The 23,591-nt window shown below is 38.0% G+C and overlaps 1 protein-coding gene across 1 annotated transcript in view; it reads left to right on the top strand.

Annotated features, from left to right (window-relative positions):
- The window catches only part of LOC308400048 (phosphatidylinositol 3-kinase regulatory subunit alpha-like), a 103,612-nt gene extending 80,522 nt beyond the window's left edge, over positions 1-23,090 (top strand). Inside the window, exons 4-7 of the mRNA XM_080887524.1 lie at positions 12,594-12,725; positions 20,478-20,670; positions 22,220-22,305; positions 23,002-23,090. Coding sequence (XP_080743650.1) covers positions 12,594-12,725; positions 20,478-20,670; positions 22,220-22,305; positions 23,002-23,078 — 488 coding nt within the window. The 3' untranslated portion in view covers positions 23,079-23,090. The remainder of the gene's footprint in view (positions 1-12,593; positions 12,726-20,477; positions 20,671-22,219; positions 22,306-23,001) is intronic.
- Positions 23,091-23,591: the final 501 nt, after the last annotated feature.

The raw sequence follows: 23,591 nt of genomic DNA, 5'->3' as shown, positions 1-23,591 counted from the left end.
AATAAAACCTTTGTTGGAACGGTGTTCTGATCAGTACGTTGCAGAGGCAGTGAAACATCAGTCTGCAGGAAGTATATCCAAGCTGCTTAAGTACTCTGCCTTCTCTGTTCTGCATTTGTGTTGCATGTTATGGAATAATATTATGTAACAGGGAGTTGTATATTGTACAGAAATTCTCACATTATTCCACAGCCTCAGATCCTGCCAACTGACATGATTGGCTGTGTGTGCTTTATTTGGTATGTTGCACGTGTACAGTATTTTCTTAGAAGAGTCAAAGTGAGCGTATAAGTGTCTGAGTTACTCTGAAAGGGTTTAGGAACATTACCTCATCAAATTGACATGTGATTGGTACATGGCCTGAGAGTTGCCATGGTAACAGCTAGCCTTTTTTAGCAGACTGGTTCTGCCGTGCCCACACAGCGCTCAGTGAGTTGGCCCAGTAACACTGTGTGTGTGCTGGAACTTCTGTATCTGTGAGTACCAGCATGTGTTTCACACCTGAAGAGTGACAACATCCATCCATCCATCCATCTATCTATCCATCCATCTACCTGCCATTGCCACCCTGGCAAATGGTACACACCAAGAGTGATGCTTGGTTGTTGGTGTACCCTGCAGTTTATTTCCTCCTGCAGCTAAAACATCTTGTTTGAGATAGTGGATCAACTGAGGATTTCACTAAAAGCTATTATAAGCTGTGCAAAAGTACTTTAGAGTTTAAGAATGTTCTTTCTGTGAAAAGTATAAAAGTAGTAGTGTTTTTTTGATTTTATTACAATGGGAAACATCTTTATTTTGTATGTGTACTAGTATCTCTGGTGTGAGGCCTCTGAGTATGTGTGTTTTATGCTTTTAACTGAGTTTGAAGTAGTTGCTTGTGATGATTACATGGACGTGCTCAGATATATGCAAACACACAAACACTGTGCAATGGCACAGAGTGGGCAGTGTCTGTTTTGGAAATGATGACTCATGTTCACTTAAACTGTTACAGAATATTCTGCTACACAGAATATAAAACAGTGTGCATGGAAGCATAGAGAGACACTGCAGATAGATGAGGACATACTACTTTGTTATCTTTGCTCACATTTTCCCATGAAATTATTTGGTTGCCTCTCACAGCAACAAGCAATCTACAACACCGGAACTCTTAAATAATATTATTTCTTTTTGCATTTTTTTAGTGCTCTTCAGTCTCTCTCTGTCTTCCCTTTTGAACTTTTATGTCCTTTTTTATTCACTCATTCATCGCCATTCCTTTTCTTCTCCCTTGTGCTTCAGTGACAGTGGCTGCTGAGTTCAGCAAAACAGAAATTAAAATCGCTCCTCTACTCCATCTTTTTCTTCCATCTGCATCCTTCTATTCTTTCTGTCTCTGCTACCAGTTGTCTCCCAGTCTCTGTCCTGCTATTGGTTGGAAGTGATGTCATCATCTTCCTCTGGGGTCCGTCAGTAACCTATTGGAATCCAGTAATTTTACAGTCAGCAGCTGCACATACTCATAAACAGCTGATCAGACATTCGTTCACAGTGGATGTGTGGTGGAAACAGTCAGTCAGTTTGTCGCAAAGCATTTGGTAAAAATTGAGAAAATGGTTCTTTGGCTCCAAATACAGCAAGTATTTTTAAGAACTTGCTAGAGGAACATTTTATTCCACTAACACTAATTGCATTATATATTTATTATTTTTCACCCAAGAGGGAAAACAAAGTGTAGAAATATACATTCATATTTTCTTGCAGGTGTATTACTGACACTATTTTACAGCGGAAGAAATGTAAGAAATATTGTGTTCTTGAGAAATAAAGTAAGAGCCTAGAGGTGTGGTGTGCTTTTATAGGAAAGAAGAACCTGTCAGAGACATCTGATTACCCTTCATTCTGTCATTAACCACCCCTCACTCCCATCTTAAAAGGTATTATTGATTGGCCCACCAAAACAAACAGAATTTATAGAGTAATTTCTCTTGTCACTTCATCTTATGGTGGCAGCAGCATCTGAGCTGATCTCTGTGTTCCAACCAATGACTGTATAAAGGTTTTTTACACTCATTGGTTGTAACAAGCTGTGGCTAATGCCATGACACCTCTGAAAAAGAGATACTGAAGGCTAGACCTTTACTCAAAAAATAACTATTTCAATGAACATAAAAAAATAATGAAAAGGATTTTCATGTGATTAAATTAAATTTATTTTAGCATTATGCAATTCTGTTATTCAAATTTAATGTACTTGAGTTGGACCAACGTAATTAAATAATGATGAATCAACTTATTTACTCCAGTTGAGTCCAACTTAATTTAGCTGAGTTGACCCAACCCATGCAAATGAAGTTAGTCTAACAAAAATACTTAATGCTAATAGAAAGTAATAGATTAATCTGAAAATCCTTCCCATTATTATTTTAAGTTCATTTGAAGAGTTATTTTTGGAGTGTCCAATAAAATCTAGAGTCTGTTTAACATAAAACTTGAATGGCTTTATAACAACTTTCACGTAGCTGTCACTCCATCCATCCTCTTATCTTTATCAGAGTTGCAGGGGGGGCTAAAATATAACGACCACCCAATTTCATCTTTTTGAGTGTTCCAGGAGAGATGGAAATTGCAATGCTGTACGTTTTCACAGACAATCAAAACAATTGTGTTTGCGTAATTTGCAGAGTAAGAAAAAAAGGAATTGAATGTCAAGAGACACTATCAGACAAAACATGCTAATTCACATTTCCTATCAGAGAGCAACCATGCTGAAAAACCTTTCACAGAGAGTGTTTATCAAAGACTGTGTTATGAAATATGTGAATGAAAAGTTCATTTATTTTGTTCAGGCTTGAACACACCTAATCACCATAATAATACAAACGGTTGTATTATTAAATATAAAAAAAAAATTTTTTTAAAAACAAAAAAAACAAACCCCCACAGTTTTTATGTTTCGAAAAAGGAATGAATGATTATTGGCCCCTGAATGATTTTCCATTAATAAATCTGGCACACTTGAAAAAAAGTCTGGATACCCCTGATATAAGCCATGACAGCATGATTTCCCAAACTTTAACCTTTATTGGCACCATATATTAATACTGTAGAAATTAGTTAGTTTCTAAATATAAATCTTTAGTGGTAGAAAGTCAGAGACAGGTAAAATTCATATTATTCATAGTTATATGATATAGTTTATATTCAACCTGAACAGACTTTGACTTTTAGGGCTGATACTGATACCAAAAACTCTGATATTACTATGGCAGCCAGTTTTCTTTATACATGTATATTTATTTCAGGAATATGTTTTGCAAACTGTTTAGCAACTTACTGTAAAGACAGTGACCCTGCTCCACTGTCTGCTCAGCTGTTATGCTATTCTGCTACGTGCTGCAGACTGTGCTTTGCTTGATATACTAGTGTCATGCATCAATATCTACTATTTTCGAAAAAATGCATCCATGTCCTCTGTACTGAAATCTTTTCATGTTTTCCAGTGTAACCAGTGGGGCTTTTGGGGAGCTGACACTCACAGGGGATTGATGTTTTTGTCAGTGTTAGCTAAAATCATACTGAAATGTGTTCTTCTCAGCAAATATAAATCCTAAACCAAAATGCTGCATAGCAGTTATGAGGGGATTTTTACAGTTCTGAAAAGTTAATTGGATCAATCTGTGTTTCAGCGATGGACTGTTAAGCAGCTGTCAAATCATTTTAACAAATAGTCTACAAAGAGTTTGCACAAATTAGACTGACCATAGCTGTGGCTTTCTGATCGCGTACTCCTATGGGAGAGCTTGTTCTTGGATCCACTTTTTTTTTTGCTCTTCTCATACTGGAGATTCCAATGCAAAGGGCTCATTGTATTTTTTCCCCAGACTGCCACTGGCAATCACATTAATGTTAGTATTTGGAAAACAAAGGAAAAGGAAAATGTGCAATAGGCAAAGTAAACTGTGTTAATGAAAAAATTCTGAAAGTGAGATGAGTAGAGTCCAGAACCAAATCATTGTAACTGTGGTAAAAGCTTAAGCATTTACTGAAACGTTGAATATTTCAAGTACTTTCCCAGTTATCCCATGGTGGAATACCCTATTAACCATATATAACATCATTTAACATCATATAAGGTAATCAGAAAACTGATCTGGATGTGATAATTATTTCCATTGTAAAAAGACAAATGTTTTTAACTCAGTATGCTGAAATGATGATGGGGTAATGCTTCTCTTCTCTTCTCTTCTCTTCGCTTCTGCTCACTTCTTCTCTCAGATGCTTATCTCTACCATATGTTGCCCTGTAACATGAATGACTAAAGAGATACCTGTGGCTCCACCGTCTGTTGGAAACACTTACACATACAGATTTCAGTTTTCTGATCTCGGATGTTTTGGGGCAAATTAAAACCTTAAATTCTTTGCAATCTTTTTCTAAACAATTCTGAACAATTCTGTGATCACAAGAGTGCTCTTGCCGTGTTCAGGCAGGTATCAAAATAACCACCACATCTGTTCTGTATGCCAGTGTGATAGTTTTTCTACTTCTCTCTTTCTCGCTCATCCCTGTGTTTTATTCTCTGTGTCCTCCTGTTCCATCTATCTGAGCTCATGTTGTGATATCAGAGTGTGTGTGAGCAGAATTCCAAGGACACATGGGTTGACACAGAGGTGACTTGGGGACCTAGCGGTAGTCATGGGAACTATATGATTATAAGCAAAAACACAAATTAAAATGGTTTAGACTAACATTATCACCCGAGGCACCAAACACACAACCATGTAACATACTGAAAGGGTTCCACCCAGACTGCAATCCTAAATTGGATGAGCAGAAGAAAATGAGAATTTTTTTTTCAGTTCTCTGTTTATATAGAATAAAATATATATATTTTCACAAATTTAAGAACAACACAACCCAATATATACTATTAAATAAACTAATGTTTATTTTGTGTCATATCAACACTATTTCACGCCATAAAACTGTAGACGGCTGGCTGTATTTGTTTAAAATGGATGGCCAAAAAGTTGAATATAGGAGGAATACGAGACAATAGTAAGAATAACAGTGACATAAGTTGTCTGCTTTAGGATGTTCCACCAACATTTGAGTTTAATGCTTCAGACTTGGAGTGTGAACATCTTGACATATTTCCTCACATTTGGTCTTGTTTTTCACAACAGCAGCAGAGCTTTTTGACTGCAGATGTTTACATCTGTAGCTGCATCTGGTTGTGGCGGATACTGTGGCTTCAAAGCAACAAGGTTCTTTGTTCCAACCTTCTAGTTGATTGTGGTCAATGACCACAACCAAACAGATTGTTTGCGACATGCAGACTACACACGATATAAGACCTATGTCATTGACCTGGAGGGTTTACACTTATAGGTCAGTGATATGGGTATTAGGGTAACTGGGGATTCTAATAGAGTTGAGGAAGACTGTGATACTGTGCGATTCTTTTTTTATGTTGATGATCAGTTTTGATTTTATATTCATTTTGTATATGCCACATTTATAACTGGAGTATATAAGGAATTGATAAATCAGGTAATCGGAGCAGTAGGTGCAGTAACTCACAAACTAGGCAAGTGGCTCCAGCAGATCCCAGGAGCATCATTTGGAGATCTCGGTCCAGATGAGTGCATATATATATATATATCTATATATATATCTATATATATCTATATATATATATATATATCTATATCTATATATCTATATATATATATATATCTATATATATATCTATATATATATATATATATATATATATATATATATATATATATATATATATATATGTGTGTGTGTGTGTGTGTGTGTGTGTGTGTGTGTGTGTGTGTGTGTGTGTGTGTGTGTGTGTGTGTGTAGTGTACATATATAAGCATATGTACCATGTGCGGAAGGTAGGAAGCACATGGTAAACTTGTACTCTAAATAAAAAGCACTTTTTACTTGAATACAAATTACTTTGAGGAGGAAAAATTTAGTTTATAGGCTGTAAAGGCAAGTATACATTAAAAAATAAAAAGTCATGGATCTTTTTATGTACATAAACCCAAGTGATCTGCAAGTCCATTAAAATAAGCAATAAAGTTTAAAGCAGGAATATTTCAGCAGCAGTTACAGTCTCTTTAATGGCTTTTTTAAATATTCTGTTTTTCCGCAGTGATCTTGCAGTACTTTCATGTATTTAGTGGCATTAAATCTGTCATCTGAAAATTAAACTTGTAAAAACATACAATGCAATACACTTTATAACAAATACAACTCATACTATAGAGATATTACTTTCTGTAATACATACAGTACCAGCAAGCTGGGAACATTGTTGGCCCTGATGTCTAAAAGAAATTCATTCCATAGCTCTTTAACTCCTGGAAGTTACACTGTAAGCATCAGGGCAGTTTAGGCCTCCAGAACATCCTGGGGCATAAATAAGATCTGGGTCCGTGTAGATCGCTCTCACTTTTTGTGTCACAGAAAATGCAACATTAATATTTCCCCACAGCCAACAAATCCACTGAAAAGACACAAACCAGCTACAATGTTAACTGCTCCCACAAACCAGTCAGTGGTTGTAGGCATGGTTTGTGCCTGGTATGTTTATGCTATAGAGGTCAGTTGTTAGTTGTCACACATGCACTGGATGAAATTATGCCTCATTACCACGCACTGGATATACTGCTGCCAAAAGCTTTCAGGGATACATACAGTGTATATTAATTGGTTACTGAACATAGTGCCTTACAGATGTATGTTTGTGTATTATTTGCTGACTATATATGTTAAAGCTCTTTTTTCACTGTGCACCAAAGCATTTAGTGGAGCAGAACAGTCTATTAGTCTACTAGAATACCTAACTATTGGTCGTCAAACTAACACTTTGTTATTCTTCGCTCCACTTTAAAACTGATCTAAAACCAAGACTCTTCTGTAATCAATGAAACTGGCTACATAGGTGCTTTCTGCCATAAATAAACCAACAAATCAATAAGTCAAATGGACAAAAAACTACAAGATGAAAATATTAACAGATATAAAAGCTAGAACATATTTTCTTCATGTCAGATACAAAAATTAAAGAGAAATATATTACACACAATGTGTAATATGTATAGCTATTGCATCCACATAGACAATATAATTTAATATAACATATAATAATATAATATAAGGGTGATGAGTGAGTAGTGATAAGTAATATTGTAAGGAAAACCACAATATATATTTCCACCATATAAGTGTTAGTAACCAGAAAACAAATAATTTATACAAACAGGATGGGGCAAGCTAGCTTCTTTTTCAAAAGCTGGCTTACATAGCTTTCAAAAACTTCAAAATAAAAGAAAGGGGATTGTTCACTAGTAACGTATGACAGATGATTTTGCTCTCTTTGATCAATAAAATCAATTAAATAAGATTTAAAATAAAAATGCTAAAAAAAAAGAGCTCTCAGCTATACCCAGAGGCACATGTAGCCTCCTTACCTGCTTACCTTCGTAACTATAGGGAATGGGATACATATTGTCATATTATCTCTGAAACTGATACATTAACTTATGTAAATAGTGTAATCTGTATCAGTTATATTAGGTGTGAGAAGAAGTGCTGACTGTTGCAATGGTAATCTGTAAATATTTGAATGCTTTGCCACATTTCTAGTTTCTCAAGAACTGTACTGTTTTGAGTGGCAGCCCTCTTTCATAATGGCATCGACTTAAATGAGAATCTTTTTTGCACTTCAATTGTTTGACAGCTAATTCTACCTTGCTTTGTCTCTAAGTCTCTGCTCTTACACCACAGTGCCTTCTATCTCTCATTCTGACACATTCACACTCCAATCAGTGTATCCAGTTAGTAGATGACCTGCTGTACTTCCTGAGCTACAGCCACCAAATGAATACTTTTCTTGTCCATGACATTAAAGCAAAGCTTTACCTAATTAACTTATACTGCTGTAAGCTTGCATGAGTCTGAGATTGTTTTTGGCCTTCAAATTTCCTTTGACTCTGCTGCAAGTTCAGAGTGTATCTTTGTTCTCTGTCAGTTCTAAATGTTACGACCTTGGACATCAAGTTCCTCTTTTATGTCTACATATACAGCTTCTGTACCTATACGTACTGATTCCAGCTTACACAAAATTCACTAAGTGTTCTGTTTTCAAACACCTTGCTGTTCTGACCTCAAGAATAATCTGGAAAACTTAAACAAGCCTTGAAGTTTATCCTGTTTGGTTTCTGTAAAGGACTCTGCAGTACTCAGCAAGTTCACTTCACCTTTATTTGTGTACCACCAAACAAGCACATCTCCTCTCAAGGTGAAATGTTTTATAGTTAAATAAAACTAAACTAAAAAATATAAATACATATTTAAGTAAAATTTTCTTTTAAAAAATCCCTTGTTTTTGTGTTTTAATTGGTGTGTTTCCTGGGACTTTGAATGTCTTTAAACTAATAAAAACTGGACTAAACCTTAAGATTTTCAAACAGTAAAAACTGAACTGAAACAGGAACACTCACTCAGGAAATTAAATGAAACTAAACTAAAGTCTGGTTATTTCTGGTATTTCTGCGTATTCAAACCCAGATCTGGATCATCAGACTAATTAGTGTGGATGCTGATTAAGCATTAAGTATTGTTCTTCTATTCTTTCTTCTATTTTATTATTATCTATTCCGTACATTTTTCGCCGACTATCTCCTTCAACACCATTCAGCTTAGAAAAACCATTCAACCACCATTCAATTCCTCTTCTTTTGGACATTACTGCTTCTACTTTTCTCACTTTTAACTTTTATATCTTTTTAATTATTCAACTTTATTGAACAAAAAATTATAATGTATTTTACGGGGGGGACCCTTCAAATTCTCATTCAAAATGTAGCCATCGCTGTCCTCTTTGATCCAATGTTATTATTATTGTAGTATATATTATGGGGTTCTTTCATAAATGTCATCATGTCCATATAATAAACTCCACATGCATGAAAACTCGGTAGACTAGACATTGCTGTCGCTCACGGTGAAAGAATTTTGTCAATACGACTTGTAGTTTTTTCTTGGGAAGCATTTGTTTCACAATAACTTTTGTCCAATGGGGGGGGCAACCAGGCTCACACCTGCCTGCTTAATGAGCTCTGTCTGTCACTCTGCCAAGATTCAACTTCTTTCAACTGTTGCTGTGTCCCCAATGTTTGCTCTACAGCCATCATTTTACCCTCAAAACGTAGTCATTGTTCTTCTCTTCCAACATTGTGTTTTTCAAAGCTCAGAGATTTAAACTTTTTGATTTGTGTGGCTCTAAGTAGGGGGATAACCTTCTAACTGACCCATAGAAATACATTGTATTTTTAGTCAGGAATTTGTCTCAACAGCAGGAAAGACCCCACTTTTTAAATTGCTTCTGTCATCACATTTTTGACACCACGAGGATAAAAGAGACACTGTTGTGTAGAACAATTCCTTGGGATCCTCACAGTTCAAAAGCTGTTTTGATGGAAGTTAGGGTCTAGGATTTAGATGCAGTCTTTCAACAGGTGCACCAAGGCAGATTTGACAGGGTTTTGCCACAGAATAACAGTATGCCAGTAGTTAGTGCAGGACAACTAAATAGGGTATTCTGATTGGCCTGTTAAATTCAAGCTTATTGTTCATTGGTGGCTTTTTCTTCCGCACACAGGTGGTTCAGATCTGGGCATTTGGAGTCAGATGATGACTTTTAGAGTCATCTTTTCTAACTGAATGATTAAAACTTACGGCATTCAGCTGTCTGTAGTGGATTTTCTCACATTTCAGTCATTCAGTGATTAAAATAATATGAGGTTTCAAGTTTTTTTTTATGCAGATGTTTTCTTTTGTCATTACTCGGCTTTTTCTAATTTACAAACATGTTAAACATGTTCGCTTACTGTTTAACTTCTTCTGTTTGAATCTCTGCTTTCAATAGTTCTGAACTTTTGTTTTCAGATGAAAATTTCTGTATTTTTCATCTCATTCAACATTTTTAACTTAACATGCAGCAATTATTTCATTTCAGCTCAAAACATTCAGCTATCAGCATCCACACTGCAGTTTCTTCAGAAAATGCATTTTCTAGTTTGTATCTGCTGTTGCTTTGTTCTTTGTGTAAATGCATGTATATAATTTCTTCTGCCTTAATATATGTTGTAACTTCAGGTCTCGTTGTGTAGCTTTAATAAAAATCAGTTCACCTGACCTAAAAATAGTGTGTATACATAGTATTATTCATAAACATCTTACATTTCACCTACTCCAATCAAGTCAGTCAACCAACCCTACCAAATAGATCCTCTATAACATGTAGTAATAGCTAAACACTGCACTTGACTGTTAACCCCCCTCTCCTCATTTCAGTCATTCATTAATTAATCTGTCCATTTATCTGTCCTTTTGTTCCTTTGCCTAGCCGATGACTGATCCATAGCGAGGGTCAGACCTTGATGAATTGATGGAGTGATCAGGTGTAAAGAGGAAATTTGTGTGTGTTTGTGTGTATGTGTCAGCTTAAATCCAGAAATAGCTAAAATGTTCTTGACATTTGATTCGTTTTTAATGATTTAACAATTTAATTTCTTCAGTGACCAACCAGACAGATAACTGCATCACTAAAATTCTGGTTTGAAGTTGTTCAATTAGAATTTCATCAATTAATACTTCTGTGGTGTTTCATATAAATCTGCCTACATATTTTGAGTTTGTGACACAAATTCATTACAAAAAACATTCTTACACAGACTGATTATGCTTCACCTAAATCAGTTCAGACCTGGAGCGCTAATGCTAATACTTATTAGCAAGCTTGATTAGCATTGGACAGTTATAATGTAATGAACCTGCATTTATAAAGTACTTTTTTAGTCTAACTTGACCACTCTAAGCACTTTCAAGTAAAGACCACACAACAATACTTTACCTGATATAATTCAATTCAAAACAGTTTCACTTATATACCACCAAATTACAACAGTTGCCTTAAGATGCTTTAAGAATAAAATACTTCTTAGAATAAAATACTTTATGCTTTCACAAGCCACCCCCACCCCCCCACTCTCACACACACACACACACACACACAAGAAAAACTGTGTTAGTATCTTCCTGTGGGCTTGGCTTTCATGGTGACACCAAATTTAAGCTGTCTCGGCACTGAGATGATCAAATTCCCTAGACAAATCACTGCACAATAACGCAAGTCCCAGCACAGCAATGTGAAGAGGTCATCCGTAGATATTAATGGCCTGCTGGTTTACTGGTCTGTGAATGGTTAAGTTTATTCAGGCATTATTTAGGGAATGAAATCAATGGCTTTTAACAAGCATTTTAACCCTAGAGAGGCTGATGCATACAGGGGAAAAGGTGGTTTGGGTGACACTGGGATGAGAAAAACAAGAAGGGAAAGGAAATGAAAAAAGGCTAAAAGAAAAGCAAACGAGGCTGATACAGGAATTTTTTAAAAAGACAAACAGAAGAAAGGTCAAGAAGGAAGAAGTCGAAAGGGAGCTGGGGGGAGGGGGGTTAAATGGGGAAGGATGAATGGAGGTAGAAAAGAGGAGGAAGGTTGGGGTGAAAGATGGAGGACAGCAAAAACGTCCTCTGACGCCATGTGGTTTGTCCTTTGCTAATCTGCTGAAGTACTCACGTAAGCACAAAGCAGGGTCATAACGGGGGTGTTATCTATTATTTTGTCTAGAGGAAGATAGATTTGTAAATTCTTGTGGACTGGGCAGTTGTGTTTTTTTATTGTTATCTATGGGTAACTAAAGTCCTTTCTCGCTTTCCCAGAAGCAACTGACCATGAGAGTTGATAAACCCTGATCAAGCAGATCACCAATCTCGCACTTTGCTAATATGGCATTTTGACCAGAACTAAAAGTCCATTACTCTGCCACGTTTCACTTTCCAATTTAATCCATCTGAACGAGGATGCAGAACTACACATGAGTTTGAATATCCTACTCATTGGTTTCTACACCATTTTTTATGCCTTTGCCTTATTCTTGGTCCCCTGCTACTTCAAATGCTAATAGATCTACTATGATGGTGATGACCTGGATAAATTTGCTAAATAAATATGACTTTTGCATAAAAAAATGAACAAATCAGTGTCCAAAACCTATCACCGTGACATGTGTTTTATTAAAATTCCACAAGAGTAACAATGTGAGCTATTGTGAACCATGGACATTTATTATGTAGGGGGAATTTGGTGCTTAGATTTTGAAATGACATTATGATAATCCAATAATAAGAGGATTTTTTTTGCATGATTCCTTATCTGTGAGTTACTTCCCACATCTAGTTTGATTTTTATTCCAGCCAGTGTCTTTTAGCAAGCAATTAACGTGAGGGTTTTCCTTCCCTGATCCCCCTCACACATTTTTGTGACTTTTCTGTGTCTTTTTTCTCCTCAAGTAGCGAATGCTAACAACACTCATGTTCACAAAGGTGGTCTGGTCTCTGGTCCTGCACCCTCAGTGACCTTGTTCTTTATTCCATCCATGGTTGGATCTGAGGTCATGAACACAGTAGCGCTTCTTGCTTCTCTGGGCTATGTCTGTTTTTTCTTGTCTTCCCAGATCTGCTCTCTGTGAATTTGAACCGATATGATGTGGTTGCTCTGACTGATGCTCTAAAAGGTTTCCTGCAGGACCTGCCTGCCCCCATCATACCTGCCACCATCTACAGTGAGCTGGTCTATACTGCTCAAGGTACAGTGTGCTACACAGTACAAACAACAGGTGCTCTGAGGTACGCAGATACTTTTGGGTTTACACTGTTTTGGGCACTATGGACTGTGTTTCTAAGGCCTTATGAAATTGGACAGCAATTTTATTGCTTGTGCCTTTCAAGCCCCCAGTGGTAGTAGTCTTTGTATGTTTAGAAAGACATTCTGTGGATGCCTGTTCATAAACATCTGCTAACCATATTGTCATTGCTAAAAGAATCAAAGACAAACGGATTTAATTCATTCTTTGCCTTTCAGTTTCTAAGACACATTCTGATGCAACCTCTATTCTGCATGGAAACAATTTTGACATCCATCTGCCTATAATTCAGTTTCTGCCACTGTACCAAGGTACTTGTTTTGACCAGAGACAAGATGTCAAGGTTTTGAGCATGTTTGCTGTATCGTCACATCCGCCAGAATTTTGCCATGGATAAAAACAAGAAGAATATAATCCTCTGTCAGCTTTCAACATAAACTGTACTGAATTATGGTCTAGTGTCAGTCTCTGTCTCTGTCCCTCTATCTTTCTTTCATTTTTCATTTTCCATACACCTGACCTTCTTGCCCCCCCCCCCCCCCCTTTTACCTGCTGTCCACTCCACCCAGCAGGTCCTCTTCTCCCTGGCTTTTAGGGACTCTTGAAACTCTAATCCATTTGTCATCAAGCCTCCCTTGATATCCTCCTTTTTTTTGCTTAATGTGTGCACTGTGCATGGTGGAAATAAAAGACCTGTCAGAGACAGACTCACATTAACAGTGTCTGGCAGCCTCGCCTCTGTTTGTCTGCCCCAGGGCAGCTGTGGCTGCAATGTAGCTCCACCCATCACCAGTGTGTGAATGGGTAGATGACTGAATGTAGTGTAAAGCGCTTTGGGGTTCATAGGGACTCCGTAAAGCGCATTAAAATTTACTTATTTTCCATTAACAGATGTCATCCTCAAAATATCTATAATTAATAATGACAAAACAGTAAATCAGTAAACTATTCACCCTGCATTTTATGTTGCAGGTTTTTATACTCACATACATAGAATTAGTAAAAAGCCTTATTGTTCTGTCTTCATCTGTTGCTTGAAATTTGTTGATGTTGTAACACTTAAAATCCCCTCTCGTTAAATACTTTTCCTCTGACTGTTCTTTTCTCCGGGAGTCATTTTCTCATCTGATCTGAATCCTTTTTTCCAGTCAGTGGCACATCATGGGAAATTCCCCTACATTATTAGAAACAAAGATAAAATGTTTGGAAAACTGAAGGGATTTTTTTCAGAAACCTTCTGTACTCTATATGAAGCAACCAGTGGGACGTGTTTTTTATTTTTTGCCAAAGCTATGTATTAAAGAAATTAAAATTTCTCTGACATTGCCTGAGTAAGATCTGTGTAAGATGTAACATGACTGTTTAATTTAATCTATAATGCTTTTGTACATCACCTCAAACTTTATTTGAGCCTTATATTAGTCCAGTCATATTTCTATTTTTCCTATTTTAAAACTTTTTTGAATACTGAAAAATAACCTGTCATGAGAAGATGGTAATCCTGTATTCCTTCTCTCATTCGTTCCTGCAACATCCTGATCACAGTTGACCTTTTGTTATCATGCCTGAGCCACTTTTCTTTCATAGCAACAGAAAGATCTAAGAAGTTGCTTTCTCATGTGTACAAATGCTCCTTAGTCCCTTAAAGTAACAATGTCTGCAGAGCTAAAGTCATTAGATTTGTATCTGAACATTTGTATTTTTTTTACTTCAGAAGTTTCCCATTCTACTTAAATATGTGGTCTGTGAATCACTTATCTTCTTTAATCAGAGGGCTTCGTTTTCCTCCAGCTTGTGTCTTCCTTATCCTTTCCCAGTCCTTCCCCCAGCGTTATTTTTTATGCTTCCAAGACTCATTCATTGCTTTTGTCAGCATTAGTTAACCTTAATGCTCTCACAGAGGTTATTATCTATGAGGATAAAGGCCAGCTGCCTGAGTCAGCCTGATCACTGTCCATCTGGACCTAAACGTGTGAGAGGGGAAAAAAGAAACGGCTTTTCAGTTGGAGGGGTTGATGCATTCAAGGGCATTAATGTGCTGTTGTAACAGGCTCCAGCCTTCTGGCGTCATTATGTTCCCATTGAGACATGAGAGCATCAATGAGGGTCACCACTGATGTTGGCTGATTAGGCATAGGTCTCAATTTACATTCCAGATCATCTTAAAGGTGTAAAATAGATTCAAGCTACATCCATACTGGAAGCAATCAGCAGCAATGTCGTAACCAGGAACTCAAAAAATTAAATGAGATTCTACAGATCCTTATGTTCTTTTTGAACTCTATTTACCCGTACAGCGTTTCAAGTCCTTTGTCTACACACACACACACACACTAAATCAGTCAAAACTGCAATTTCAACTGAAATAAAAATGCATCTTATCTCCATGAAAACCCAGGAGATAAGAGGCATTTTTATCTCCAACTATGCTGGTCTGGTCCTAACCACCATAATGTCAGCATGTCTCACACACACTCTTTGGCACACCAAGGAGTCTAATGTCCAGTTGTCCAGTCTCTCAGAGCCCCAGGGGGTCAAACAGGCAACCCAAGTTCTCGCTTCAGCCTTGACCTCCATTGATTAGTTGGGTCAACAATAATCAATAACGACAGACGGGAGGGGGGCTGAATGTGCCAGTTGTCTGTGATCAGTAGAGATCACACAGAGGTAGGGCTGACCTAGGTAACATGACCTTCATTTAAACAAACCAAACACACATATATACACCACAAGTGTCCCCTGAACCCCCATGAGCCACCTCTCTGGGCAGGAAAACACACTCAATGTTTGTATGTTTTAAATGTATTTTTACATTTTATACAAATGTCTCAGTTTTAAACTTCAGTTTTACAGCACCAGGCTTTAAATTTAATTAAATTCTATAAAAACCTCTCCTCAGTAGCTTACATTGTTTCATTGTAACAAAATCCTTACTGGAGTCAAAACAACATAGTTACATTCACTGAAAATGATACATGGATGTACTAGAAATTATACAAAGGTATTTCACACATTGCAACATTTTTATCTGCCTCTTTCTGGCCTACTAAATATGTGTAAAGGTGTAAAATGGCACACTATTCTGAGATGTTGAGAAGAAAAAAAAGCAGACATAACACTTTAGGATGAATTTAGAGTATATTCCAGTTAATTTTACAAGCTTGGGTGTGATTTTAAAATGAGACTTTATTATTAAAAGGAATCAAATAAACTGAATCAGTAAAAAACAAACAAAATTAAACAGAAAAATTAAACTCCATGAGCAGCCAAATAGACTCAGCCATAGATAAAAAGACACGTTGTGTGGAGTGCAGTTAGGAGTCTGTTTGTCCATGGAAGATCAGCACTCTCCCACTGTGTCCTCCAGTCAACACACAGCAGTCTCGGGCACAGATGTTTTTTTTTATTTGCAGCTTCTTAGCCATGATAAAGGGCCTGTGCTGAGAGAGCTTGTCAATATGTCTGGTCCTTCTTGAACACAGCCCATTGTCTAAACCCTGGCTAGTACAAGAAAGGAATTGGTATATACCCTGCACAGCCTCCCATGGTGTCATTTTTATAACCATCCATTTATAGAGGCCATGCGATTTTCTCCTTACTATATATTAGGCTAGCTTACACGTTACTGGCTGTTGGACTAGGACTCAATGCAAATAACAATATCCTGCCAAGGCTTTACATCTCCTCAAAGTCAGCAAGCAGTTAGCTACGTGCTTAAATTGATATTGATGGTGCTGTTTCTCACCCGGCAGCACATCTATACTTCTGTTTAAAAGGAAAGCTGGAATGTTTCTTATGTGAGAAATGTTTGTGCATGTGCCATCCAGGGTGTCTGCTGAGCTGCACAGCATATCCTAGAATGCTCAAATGCATAAATTTTCACAATACTTTGTCTGATTACCACTGGCATTGAGTAACAGCAGGTTTGAAGTGCTTCTGTAAAACATTTAGTTTAAACGTAACGTGATGCTGGAACAGGAAGAAACCACTTGCCTATGAGACTTACCTTAGATAAAGGGCCGGTGATCAGCCCTCTATCTGTAATCTTTAAATGAAAATCAAATGTGTGGTTGACACACCTACTCATCACTGAGTCTAAAACAACAAGGAAAAGTGTCAGATGTCTTAACTTAGCCTTAAACTTGGACAAATGTCCCTGCAGCAGATCCAGTGACCAAAAGACTCTAAATGTTTCTGTCAACATAATAATAATGGATTGGATTTATATAGCGCTTTTCTAGGCACCCAAAGCACTTTACAATTCCACTATTCATTCACAGACTGGAGGCAAGTTACAGTTGTAGCCACAGCTGCCCTGACAGACTGACAGACGCAAGGCTGCCATATCGCACCATCGGCCCCTCTGGCCATCACCAGTAGGGTAAAGTGTCTTGCCCAAGGACACAACAACCAGGACAGAGAGCAGGGGGATTGAACCGGCAACCTTCCAGTTACAGATGAGCTTCCCAATCCCCTGAGCTACGGTCAAATATGAGTTTGCAAGGCTGTATTACAAACTCAGATTCACCATCCAAAGTAGTGGCTGGTGAACCACTGCTTAGTATGAGCACAGTATGAGAACCTTCCAGTCATGTGACTGTGACTGGCGACCTGTCTCAGGTGCACATTGTCTCTTAACTTTTGATAGATTGAATTAATATGACCTTTACCAACCTTTATTTAAGGAGATTAGACTGGAAGTGGGTTGTGGTCTTATTTGCAAGAGTCCTTCCTGCAAATAAAGACACGACATGAACAGGGTCAATTAATCAAATTGAATTTGTCTGCAATTATGACTTCCATACAGACTAGGTGACATTTTATCAGTAGGGCTGAGTGTAGCTAAGCTTGTAGAGCAGAGCAGTTACTAATCAGAAGGTTGGTGGTTCAATCCCTAGCTGCTCTATTCTACATAGCAAATATATCCTTGGGCAAGGTTGCTCTCTGACTCATCCATCAGAGTGTGAATGTTAAATAGACAACATGTATGTGGGGAAACACAGTTAAATTGTTTTCGCCTGCACTAGTTGGTGCATACTTCTTGTATTGTGCATAGGTCATGCTAGCCTTTGAATTATTCATGGTGGGAATGCTCCAGGAAAATCCTCCTTCAACTCAGCTTTCTCCTGTTCCAGTCCTTTTTAAATTTCATACCATATATAACAAATGCATTGTACGCACTCACTGTCCACCCCTCCCTTTGTCTCATAGTCCAGGACCATTTGTGTTTTTTTTTTATCTCTCCTGGTGCTTAGAGCAGCATCTTTGTGTATTGTGCTGTGCAACAGGAGATTTTTCCCTTTCTTGGAGCAATAGGAAACCAGAGTTGCTTTTTCAGTAAAGTCAAAAACTGAAAATGGTACGTTCATGTTCTTGACAGCAAGAAGTTCAGAAGGAAGCTCAGGCTTGTTCTTTCTCCCTGTCTCCAACATGTTGACCTCCCTATTGAGCAATTCCTCACCCAAGGCATAAGACATGAAAAAAAAATATCACGTGTGATATTATGCCCATGCAGTCCTTCGGCCATGTCAGCCACCACTCTTTTGCCCTGAGTTTGCTTCACCAGTGGACTTGGCTGTGTAAACTTGCATATTCCAGGCAAAGCTGGACTGTGCATCACATGCTGCCCATATTTTGATGGCATTGTGGTGGGGCATGGTCTGTGGTTCCGCTGCAGAGGAGGCAGACGCACCTGAGTGGCATCCGCAATCATGCCTCGCTGGCTTTAAGGCTGAACTAGGTCCTGTAGTGTTGTGGTTGTGGAAGTGTTCAGCTGCAAGCTGAAAAGCTGCAGCTGTGTGTGAGATCAGCAACCGAGTAAAGTATGCTGAAAAGCACTGAAATATGGACAGGTCTGCCGTGTGTTCGTCACAAACATATTATTCAGGTTTGCTTGTCATATATTGCTGAAATAGACAGCAGCCACAAAATGCAACCAAGCACTCGTCAACAGTCACACGGGGACCTGGATTGTACAGCAGGGGTAAACACTGTACCCACCTTTCAGTCTCAGCATTCCAAAGGCTTGCTGTTGCTTCAACGTTTGACCTGTAAACTCTTGCCAAAATGAGCAGCCCAATGTCAGCTTTCAAGTCAGTTACACCCAAGTCTTTCCAGCTGTCCCCTCTAAATTTGTCATCTGAAGCACAATATTTTCAATTGATGGTGTCACGAAGAGCTCAAATGATGGCTCGATGTCCTCAACATGGCTGACTGCGTATCTGGTGGGGCCTGGAACCATTTTGATAATATTATCAGTACTAAGTCTACCCTGTTGTTGGAGTTGGGAAAGGGACCATGTTATCTTTCCATTTTTGGAAGGGTTTCTGTCTGCTGGTGGTTGAGAGACAGCAGGAGGGTTAACACTCAGTCTCATCAGATGAGAATTCCTCAAAACCAAGGTCCTCCTCAACACAATACTCTGTCTCTGACACATTCTCCTCCATCGCACTTTCACTGTCAAAGACTTGTGCCAAAAACTCATTGACAGTAATGTTTTCCCAAAGGACATTTTTAGAGAGCATACAGATTGCAGAGTACACAGTGCACCAATGATTTAGATAGAAGGCAGTCATGAAAGCTTTTATATGTTTGCTCCTCCCTTATTTTCCATGTCCTGTCATGTCCTTGCAGGAGATTCCCACCCACCACCACACAAGAAATATCAGTTGTAATTCAGCAGGTGTGAGGATAGTAGGTCACACACAGAAAGACATGCTTTACAAAGCTAAAATAACTCGGGGTAAAACTGACCCCAGAGGAGTGTCGATGTATGCAAAATGTGTACATCCCAAATTTCATCATAAAAATGTTATGCTTACTTAGTTGCCCCCATCACATAAGGAAAAGTCAAGAAATAGGAAGCCAAAACAAAAAAGTTAACTATTAATTTTTGAATGATGATCATTGAATGGGGTCATTGTGACCCCATGCAATGCTTTACATTTAGCTGTGAATAGCTCCAGTGCAAGCTGGAGGCCACCACCTGATGAAGCCAACTGAACCACATAATCAGCAAAAAGCAGAGACAAGATTTTGAGACCACCCAAGTCAAAGCCTTCTGCCATTTGGTTACGTTATGAACAGAATCAGTGACAAAGCGCATGGTTGAATGCTGTCAAAGCTCTGCCAGAGGTGGGAGTTGAAGATCTGTCAGACTAGGCCTCTGCCAGGCATTCCCAGCGCACCCTCACTAGATTTAGGAATACCAGGACAGTCCATTCAGACAATGAACATTCAGTGTCATTAACTAAATAAAAGCAGGAAAACTGAAGCAGTCGCTTGTATCTATTCTTGGTAATTATAAGGCTCAGAAGGTAGAGCTCGTTATCCACTGATCAAAAGGTTGGTGACTCCTCGAGTCATCATGTTGCAGTGTTTGGGGCAAGCCCAGAATTGCCCCAGCCAAGCTCTTTACATGAGTGTTTCAGCCCTGTAGTGTTTCTTTGACAGTTGGTGAATATGTATTGTAATATGAAACATTGTGGTCTATAAAAATAAGAATGCACTGCAGTCTATTTACAAGAAAGGTAAGACCTGATGCTACAGTATATCTGTTATAGTTAAAATATAGTGTAAATACTATGTATTGTCTACTGCCAAAATCAACATAGGCTGAAAAAGGACATTTGATGAATCATTTTTATACCTAGTTTAATGCTCCAAAGAATTCAGGTGTTGTGTCTTTTCTTTCAGAGAGTCAGAGTGTGGAGGAGTGTGGGGATAGGCTGAAAAGGATCCTTGAGTCTCCCAGCATCCCTCAAGTCAACCACCAGCTCCTGGTCCACCTCACTGGAAACCTGAATCGAATCAGCCAGCAGAGTCAAGCCTCCCCCCGGCTGCTAGGACAGGCCTTCACTGACATTATCTTCAAGCACCTTTCTCTTAGGTACAGATATAAAAACTATCAGGACCTTCAACACTTTCCTCTTGGAAATATCCATGCAGAGTTTTTGGAGGAAACACTTTATTTCATGTGAATTTTCTTTTCTTTTTTTACTGCTGTGAATTTATTTGATGATTATGATGCACTGAGCCACATATCCTTTGGTTGATTTCAAGTTATGTTTGTGGCTGTTAACTTAACTATAATATAAGAGCCCGTGAAGGACAGGAAAGCAATGCTGTTGTCTCTGCCCTATATCATCATTGATAATGACCTGTACCTTAACTCTATGTTTTTGAAGAAAACTAAAAAGCACTGTAGTAAACGGATAGAAAGGCAGACAGACAAGTAGAAATATTTTCTTTTCATTCTCCATTAAGAAATTTTTTTGCTGTTTATTGAACAGGTAATTGAAATGGCACAGAGGAAAGAGATAGTATATTAGGCTTTGGAGACTCAGACAAAAATATGAGAAACATTTATTTATTTTGGTCTTGTTCACGTCAAGAAAAATACTAAATGATGCCTTACCTCATATTTTCTTTAGTATCTAGCACTTTTTGGTAAGGCTCAGACAAGAAAAGATGTGTAATTGTTTAAATGCTTACAGACTGCAGAACAATTTAGGATTAATCAGAGATTCCATACACATGAAATGAGCTATTATGGCATCTGGTGCAAATAACATGGCACAATGCGAAATACCACCCCACTCTTTTTCCACCCGTTGTTCACGTCAAAGGTAAACTTGCCTGACCATGCTACACAAACAACCCTCATTTCTGACTCACTGACTCACTGACTGCCCTCCCCAAATCCAGCACATCTCCACAGTACACAGTGCCAGGAGAAGAAATTCCTTGGTAAATTCTGGAAAAACAGTCACAGATGAACGTAAGCAGGTCACAGATGAACAAAACAATTTCGGAAGCCTTGTTAAATGCCATTCTCCTGGATCTCTCTCTAGGATGTTGATTTTAAAGATGAGCCAAATATCACACTTGGTTTTCTGTTAGCAAGAGCATTTTTTAAATATAAAAGTATCAGCTGTTTTAGTTGGATGAAGGTAATCTTGTCACGTTTTTATTTGAGCTTGGCTAATACAAATAATCTTGGCCCAAACAAATCTCTTCTGTTTGTTGCTTTTCCTTAGTAGTGGTTTCTTAGCAGTTATTTGACCATAAAGGCCAGATTTGCACAATCCCCTCTGAACAGTTGATGTATAGGTGTGTCGTGGCACTTGATGGTTTTTGAGACTGCACTTGGGGACAAATTCAAAGTTTTAGCAATTTTCCAGACTGACTGACCTTCAGTTCTTAAAGTAATGATAGACTGTCATTTCTCTTTACTTAGCTGGTTGGTTCTTGTCATAATATGAATTCTAACAGTTGTCAAATAGGGCTGTCAGCTGTGTATCAACCTGACTTCTACACAGCACAATTGAAATTGTACCTGAAAGTACATCATGAACTATATTTACTTTTTTATGCAAAACTTAGTTCAATGGTGTCCCTTACTACAATTTGTTTTCACTTTGGTGCTTTGTTTACAGTGCAGATGTAAATCCAGAGCATCACATCAGGATTTTGGAGGCGCTCATCACAACTGCAGGTCGAATGGAGATGCAAGCAGCACCAGGTAGGAAAATAACTATGGAGATGCACAAAATATGTTTGTTTTTTTTCTTTTGCCTGAACAATACATTCACTGCACTGATGCATTCTTTCAATATTTTATTTAATAATTTAAAAATGTTCTGACACATGTATAATTGAATTATAAATAAATTTAATTATAAAGGAGCAATAATAGCTTATCAGCAGTTTTGCTGCTCAGGGAAAAGGCTTTTTTGTTATTTTTGTTATTTACCAAGAGAAAAAAGTTTACCTGCCCATATTTGAAAAAAGTATCTTGAATTAATTGTGATTAACCACATTTTTTAAAAGCTGAGTTGAATTTCACTAGCCACACTCAAATCTGATTGATGTCAGGCCTGAATCAACAAATCTTTATGATGAAAATTAAAGCTGTACAGCTACATAAAAAGTCACAGTCAAAGATTATGTCTCAATAGTGACATATTAGATGGAATTACTACAATCAAATTCTAACCTATAAAAATGCCCCATTGCTGTCACATTGATGCACTCCATTTGGAGTCCATTTATATATTGCAGTCAACATTTGAATTGTTGGCCCAAGGATAAAGAACATTAGCTTTGGGGTCTGCCATTCAATTATTCAGTTTTGCCAGTTGATAGTGTTCCTCTGCACTTTCTTTGAGGTCTTCAATCATTTGAAGTTAAGGTGCATGTTTTGCTTTTTCATTGGCAGGGCAAGGTGATATCATATCTGACAGAGCATCTCTTTGTTTGATGTGTACAAAGAAAAAGAGAGACAGAGAGAGGTAGGCTGAAACAGGGAGCTCAAACTCATGTGTGAGCATTTTTCTCACCCATTACCTCCACTAGTAGCCTTCAAATAGCATCAGTGGAGGTCAAAGGTTAGCACTGTGCCTGTTGGCTGTGTGTTAAGACCTCTATGTAGCTGTGTGTGTGTGTGTGTGTGTGTGTGTGTGTGTGTGTGTGTGTGTGTGTGTGTGTGTGTGTGTGTGTGTGTGTGTGTGGGGCACCTGTCTCAGCAGAGCTGCACTCTAAGTCTGTTTTTTAAAATGAAGTCTGAATTCACTGAATTCATGACTGTTTCTCTGCTACCTGAGTACTGTGGCTCACCATCTCTGCTCAGTGTGACTGGTATCTGTACATGTGGGTTTATCCTACAGTTGCATGTGAAACCTTAGTCTCGTCCAGCTCGTGTGTCGGTTAGCATGCTAAATAATGTGAGGGGGGAAAAAAGGGAGAATTGTAAACACCCATATAAAGCCATTCACATTCTGGCCCTTTCTCTGTGCTTTTGTTATGAGA

The sequence above is a fragment of the Rhamphochromis sp. 'chilingali' genome (genome assembly GCF_963969265.1).
Source record: "Rhamphochromis sp. 'chilingali' genome assembly, chromosome: 7".
Lineage (NCBI taxonomy): Eukaryota > Metazoa > Chordata > Actinopteri > Cichliformes > Cichlidae > Rhamphochromis > Rhamphochromis sp. 'chilingali'.
The sequence above is the reverse complement of the archived record's forward strand: the minus strand, read 5'-3'. Positions and strand labels throughout refer to the sequence as shown.